The following is a 7,158-nucleotide window of genomic DNA, read 5'->3' as shown; positions in this document are numbered from 1 at the left end:
TAAATCAACGTTAAAGTCACGAGAAATTTTTGGGTTGAAATTTCCGCGTTGCTTTGCCCAGAACACTGCTTTAAAAATTTGTTTGTTTCGCATATTACGTTTACATATGTGGTATATTGAATATCCCACGCTAAGTTGGTAAACAAAACAATGTATGAAATCTGTTTTTGCTCCGCCCCTGTGTTATTCAGTCATAAGCTGATTCAATTACACCCATTTGGTTATGTGTTGTTTTATATGGGCACAATTTAGCGCTTACTAAAGTCTTACTATGCAGTTTTCTTCCGTTCACCAGTTGTTGTTATACCTATCTTTAATGCTAGCTCCGTTTGTATGCTATATACTTTAATAAGGCGAAACAAAATACGTTATGGTGTACAGGAATAGTTACTTTCACGTCCATTTAATTGACCCTTACCTACATATTAGTAGTGTGCGAAGCTAATGATTGTTTGTTGGTTGGTAACGCTTTCTTATAATGGTGATTACGGACATCATAACCAGTGCACGGCCTAGAAAAAGGCCCCTGTGTAGAGACCGGTGTTATACCACGCTGCTCTATAAGAAAACCAGCGGCCCAACTCAATAGCTCGCAGAATTTTCCATCGCACGATATGGGAAGCAATTATGTACTGTCGAGAGAAGCTGAGCTATTGTGTTGCCCCCATTCAATCAAAATGTCCCGAATTTTACCTACATTACAAAACCTACCCTAAAATCCCATATTACAACAGATCATACAAATGATGAAAAATAACAACCAAGAGATGATATATTTCTGTGAGTGAATTTATTTCCTTTACAACGAAAAGATAAAATTTCGGCTCTAACATCGAACAAAGAAACGTAACGGGACGAAATTTTCGACATCTTCTGTACAACAACAATGTGACAACTTGGGCCAAAAAATGTGACCAACGTATTTTCCATACTATCCTCGACATCCTTACTAATATATTAATAAATTATCTAAAAACTCATTAACTATGTCGGCTATCGTCGAAATTGTACAAATCAAATCGAGTGAAATATATATGCTACGACATTCAACACAAATTCGAATTCTCTCATACTTATAATACATCCAGATTTTGAACTCATGATTTTGTAATTTTTCCTTTACTTCCTCTGTAAATCTTTCATACAAATTCTTCATAAATCTAGACCTTTTTCTACAAGTAATCGTTTTTATCAATACAACGTGATCTGATTGTTTACCGCAAAAGCTCCTCGTGCTATGGTAGAACTCGAACAGGGAAGAAGACTGAACAACAGCAAAAATGTTGGAGATTGTAGTTACGATTGTGCGATCGCGATTACCTAATGCCTGCTACGGCGCTCGGTTGGTTAATTGTTGAGAGAAATGTTTGGATGAGAAGACATCTGCCGTGTCCGTTCTTTGTTCCCGTGTTCATATTTACCGAATTTGGGACACAGCTGATGCTGACAGAGTGTCAACCTACCTGTTTTCTGTGCCGACACTACGGAGTTTGTATAACACCCTGACACAACAAAATGTAACTAATAAACTTCTGGGGTGACATTCTTCTTTTCCTGGCAGGTTTCTCGACGCTTTTACAGTTGGGACCTTACGTAAAAAACATTACTTTCCTCTGACAATACTGCCTATGTTCTGGTATGGGTTCTACATAGTTGTAGTTCAAGAAAGGTACAACTTTTGTAGAAAATCGCAACGCTCGTTGCAGCACGTTCTACATGTATGGCACAATACTCAGTCATGGCCTGCTACAATACTGACACGTCCCACATCTATATACTAGTACGTAAAAAGCCCTCAGCTCTAGACATAGTTTTTAAAAACTAGCGAGCGACCGAAAAATGTTCCTAACCGACACTTGGACAGTTTTGTAGGGTGTGTTTAGTGTCAGTGTTGTCTTTTTCCCTTCTCTCTTTCTCTGTCTCTCACCACGCTCTACCTTGCTGTAGAAGGTATTGTGAAGATGAGCACGAAGACATGTTGTTCGCATAGTTTCCGGAGCTCATGTGAGAGTTCAGTCCGTTGACGTTGACTGTGGCTACGGTGGTACCGATGATGTTAGCCTGACTCTGCGGGTTGAGTTGCGGAGTGGCCGCGGACATGTTGGCCGTGACGCCGGTGACCGGGGTCGTGGAGGGAGTGTTTCCGCACGGCTTGCCGTCTTTGACCAGGACGGGCACGGCGACGCGCCGAGGTGAGTTGCCGGCGGCACACATGTTCTGCTGGCCGGCTTGCCCCTGCACCTGCCCCGCCTGGTGCTGTGAAACCTGCTGCTGTTGCTGCTGCTGTTGTTGTGGTTGTTGTTGTTGTGGTTGTTGTTGCTGTTGTTGCTGCTGCTGTGAAGGCTGGTCTGTAGTGGACTTTTGTCGCTCCTTGTCCTGCCGCTTGCACTTGTAGCGGTGGTTCTGGAACCAGATTTTCACCTGCGTCGGCGTGAGGTTGATGAGCTGAGCCAGGTGCTCGCGCTCGGGCGCCGACAGGTACTTCTGCTGCTTGAACCGCCGCTCGAGCTCGTACACCTGCGCCTGGGAGAACAGCACTCGTCTCTTGCGGCGCTGAGTGGTTGGCAAGATCGGCTTGGGCCCCTCGATGGTGCCGAGAGACATGCCCATGTTCCCCATACCTCCCGAGTGACCTCCCATCAGCCGTGGAACTGTGGAAAACGACGGGCTTTTAGATGACAATGACTCGCAAAATGCTCCGTAAAAAGGCAAAGAAGTCATGGTTAAAGGTTAGCAGGCCAGGCTTTCTTTATTGTATTTTTTCCTTCTGAAGAAAAAGCCTGTCTCTCTCTCCCCCTCCTAGCAGAGCCGCTTTCTTACAGACGTTATTGTGAGGTGTCAACCAAAATATCCGAAAATGATTTAGTCCAGAGGTTATGTGTACGTGTGGCGAGGATTTGTGTGTCAAAACTCTGCAGGCTTCCGTCAGACAAAGCCAAACGAGTCGTATCCCACTGATAGTTGGCGGAGTCCTTTGAATAAAGCCATTAAGATAAGGGCAGAAAGAATGCGTTGGAAGTTTTTTTTTTTCTTTTTCAAAAAGACCTACAGTAGTCCTTGCCTGAGAGAAATACAAAGCTGCCTTTAAGCGTGAAAAGTTTGCGCTATTTTCTGAAGACGCATGTCGATTGCACTTGTGCGTTACTCTAACACAATCGGACCTTAGGGCTCGTGGACTGCTGTGTGTATTGGGGTTGAGAGGAACAACTGCCCCAATTCCCTTTGTAAGGTTTCTGTGCTTGGAGGCCAAATATAAATACTTCAGGTTTTGAAGTTTGCGTGGAAGAACATTTCATAAATCAAGAATCCTCCTCAGCTCAAGCTGGCCCGCGCGAGCTACAAAGGTACAAGGACTCTAGAGTCCGCACGAGATAGGGGCATAAACCAACTCGTGGGCCATCGTTCACGGGCCTGTAGTGCCCTTCACTGCATCAATTTTATGCCCTCTTTCGGCACTCTTGATTTTTATAAATACTGGACACAGATTGTCAAACAAGACTTAGGCGACCGGGCTGGAGGGAGCGGATGTGAGTTACGGGTTTCGGGCGAGGGTGACAGAACGCAGGGCCGGGTTGGAGATAAGACCGACGGCCGGGGTCGAACGACTCGGAAATACTGAACATTGGAGGAATACTTACATGAGAAGCGTGGGTCGGGGTTGGCTCCATACCAGGACGACGCCGTGTTGCGGACGTGTTCGTTGTAGTGCGGCAGGTCCGACACGTTGCCGTTACAGTACGGGTTGGCCATGCCGTGAGACAGTTGAGTCGGGACGTGCATGTACGGGTTGGACACCGGCACGTTCATGCTCTGGTGCTGCAGAGGCTGAGTCACCTGTTGGCGGTACCCTCCGGCTCCCATGCCGGCGGCGGCGTTCATCGTCCCCGCGTAGCCTCCAGTCATCGTGCCGTCCATGGGTTTTTTGTACATCTCCTCGAGAGGACTGAGGATGTCTGTCACGGAGAACGGGGTCGTTTGCTTAGGGCTTATGGACTCCATGCTTGAGCGGAGGCAAATTTGCGCAAGGGATCAAGCGCGATGTCCTATTCGCTCTCGGCTAGAGGTGAGCTGTCTTCAAACTGTGTGTGGGCCGCCTTGTTATACCAGCTTCAATCGCACGGCACCGGGGGGCTCCAAGCTGCGCGCGCCTCCTAGCCCTGTTTACTTTAATTGGGAAGCCTTGTCTTGGCTGAGTTTGGGGGCGGGGTTTCAAACCTTCAAGTGGCAAACAAGGTGCTTGACGTGAAGGGGACACAATTGGCCAGGTCCTGCTCACCCAGTCAGGCCCGTTGGATAGTATCAATCAGAACGCCCAGCGCACCTCATTACGTATTCACAAGAGGTTGGGTCTTTCCCATGGCTTCGGCAAACGGATGACGTGAAATCTTTTTTGATTTGCGGTGTAGGAGTGGCATGAGCCGAGAAAATAAGTAACTAGTCTGATTGGTCCATAAACGTATAAATCTGTCCCATATGAAATATGATTGCACGTAGGGAAATTACAGACCCCAGTCACAATCCGAAGCGTATTTATATATTCTACAAACTGTCCTAGATTTCGCATTTTTCGTCGTGACAACGTTGCGATTGTAGTTCCTAGGAAACTGGTAGTTAACTCAGACTTTTCACACGTTGGTAATACACACACGCACACCTGGTGGGATTGTTACCTGTCGACTGACACACACATACATACACACACAGGTGAGAGATTTCATATGATTCGTAAACCTTGGACTCGCAAGACAACGTCCATTGAATAACGGTGCCAGACCAACTGGTGAGGCAAAAATCCGGACGTTGTCTCTCCCGGGTTACCCCACACACGTGTGACACTGTCTATTGTCCCGTTCACAGCCCCACTGCCTCCTATATGCATCACAGTAACACAGTGTCAACACGCAGATGTAGAAATTAAACCCACGAGTTCTCCCCCGAGATTTCATTCACCTACCATTCTTAATCCAAGTACGTTCGTGGGGCGAGCATTCTTTGTCATTTCACACGTGTTGTTACCTTTCTCAAAAGGTGTGAAAATCGATCAATTTAGACAATATCTCGTTGGAGAAGATCCCAATTTCGCCAATGGCTAAACAATGGAACAGATAAACAACACAAATGGGAATGTGTATCGCTATTATGGGCCGTACGGAACAGTTAAATCGTCCGAGTAGCATGACAATAACCCATTTTGCTCGCCATTTCTTTGCACAATAAAAGTGATTGGTCCCTTTTTATTGTTGCTAAATTGTCCGGTGGAATTTTCTTGCCAAGTTGTAAAATTAACTCCTTTGGGGGCAAAAAGAAAACAAGCGATACGGCGTTTCCATATCAAAAGGAGAGCGGCATATTCTCAGAACACAACACAACACAACGTTGCGCGTGTTTCCCTTTTTGAAAGAGCTCTTTAGACGACAAGAGTGGAGTATATCACTATTCAAATTTACACATCGTTGAAAGATATTATACTGGATAAGTAGTCTCCTCAACTAGGAGACGGGTACGAGCGTTGCTCAATCAATTTTGGTTTCAGGAAAAAAAAGAAAACATTGCTTCTGGAAATGTTTGTTTCGTGAATGCGGGAGGGTTTTTAAGAGACGAAATGTGAGTTCTGGGCCAGCCTTTTTGGGTTCTATTATCGCCCAGGCTTGCTGTGAATGATACTTCAGCGTTTATGGCGTGTCTAAAGTGTTGGCACACCGGTTGCAGAGCTAACGTTAACGCTTGCGTGTGTGTGCCTTACCGATAGGAACCGAACACATACACGGTCAGAGAGAGAGTCCCATCGCTTAACAGCGAACAGAAATCATAGCATCGTCACGAACTCTTACATTTCTAACCCGCTGCTCGATCACTCTTGGAGAGAAAGAGAGTGAGCGCTGCCCCCGCGTGTTGTGTCGCACTGTGTTGGCGAAAACAGCTCCAAAACAAAATCGGTATCAACTTAGCGGTTTTTAAGAGGAATCAACAACAAACCTCAACTTTATTCTTGTACACTTCAACAAAGGACTGGATGGTAAAACTGAGATATAAAGGTAAGGATGTTTGGCATAATATTTACTTCTGTCAATGCAATATCTTTTTTTGTACGTCCAGTGGAAAAGCTTGACAGTTGGAGTTCTAAGTTCGTTTATAGATCCCTGAGAGTAAAGTTGAGCGCGGGGTCATGTGTATATATTTGCTTCCATCATTGCACTGTTGGTTTGCCATGATAGGCATCAGTCAATAAACATTGAATAAACTGCGCACACGTTTGAAGCCCGGGCCCGGCCGACAGGCTTTTGTCTCGCGCTGACATGTTCGCCGTGATTCCGTGTTTTCAGAGGTTTAATTGTCGGGTCAGCCAGGCGCGACGAAGTGAACGCGGGTTGTATAAATTCCTGGCGGTTTTCATCTCGATGCTGTTTAGAATGTAAAGGTGTATAGAGGTCATCTTGTATAATATGGGTCGGTGAGAGAAGAAAAAAAAGATATACAGGGAAAGAGTTGTTCCCACTTAGCTGTTTATTGAAAATAACAAAATGCCATTGTTTAACATGTTATTAGAACAATGTGAACGGATGTTTAGACGAGAAAACCCATTTGCTGTTGGAAATAAGATTAATATAAATCATATGATATGAAAATAACAAAATGCCATTGTGTAACATGATATTAGAACAATGCAAACGGATGTTTAGACGAGTAAACCCATTTGCTGTTGGAAATCCGTTTAATCTATATTCAACCCAGAGTCTTCTTTTATACAGCGTGGCCTATAGAGGGATATCTTTTTTTTTTAAATTTGAAATTCCTTCTTTTTCTGGAATAGCTTTTGTTTTTTTATGTACTTTGTGCATTTTTAGGGAGGGGGAAAATGATAACTAAAATGTGAAATCAGCATATGACAAAGTTGTGCTGTAGTTCAAACTAGCACAGACAAAATAAAATGAAGCCACATTAGTATGGAAGCGAAACGTTTCTATGGCGTTTTACTAGTCTTGTGTTCGAAATACAGTATTTGTAACCCTTCAATTTCGAAATTTATTTTACGGTTTCCTTTTTCGAAAAACAATGTTCTATCGTCTACGAATTAGTTTTCGATTGCAAGTTGCATCAAGGAAGCCAAAGACAAGCTAAAACAAGTTGCTAAGAAAAAGAGTTAGTATACATAAAAAG

General features: G+C 44.4%; 1 protein-coding gene across 1 annotated transcript; it reads right to left on the bottom strand.

Moving 5' to 3' along the window:
* Positions 1-773: 773 nt before the first annotated feature.
* Positions 774-4,109, bottom strand: LOC136432634 (homeobox protein Nkx-2.1-like). Its single transcript, XM_066424058.1, has 2 exons — positions 3,639-4,109; positions 774-2,651 (listed from the first exon to the last, which is right to left on the bottom strand). Exons 1-2 carry the CDS (start codon positions 3,997-3,999, stop codon positions 1,924-1,926), a joined length of 1,089 nt encoding a protein of 362 aa, XP_066280155.1. The 5' UTR covers positions 4,000-4,109; the 3' UTR covers positions 774-1,923.
* Positions 4,110-7,158: the final 3,049 nt, after the last annotated feature.

This window comes from Branchiostoma lanceolatum, chromosome 4, assembly GCF_035083965.1.
Source record: "Branchiostoma lanceolatum isolate klBraLanc5 chromosome 4, klBraLanc5.hap2, whole genome shotgun sequence".
Lineage (NCBI taxonomy): Eukaryota > Metazoa > Chordata > Leptocardii > Amphioxiformes > Branchiostomatidae > Branchiostoma > Branchiostoma lanceolatum.
Note: the sequence above shows the minus strand (reverse complement) of the source record. Positions and strands in the feature narration are given on the sequence as shown.

What these genes read in the sequence shown, in the direction of transcription:
- LOC136432634 (XM_066424058.1), bottom strand. Translation starts at nt 3,999, where the DNA reads ATGGAGTCCATAAGCCCTAAGCAAACGACCCCGTTCTCCGTGACAGAC. An exon ending in CCCCGACCCACGCTTCTCAT is followed by an intron (nt 2,652 to 3,638) that starts GTAAGTATTCCT and finishes CGTTTTCCACAG; the next exon opens with TTCCACGGCTGATGGGAGGT.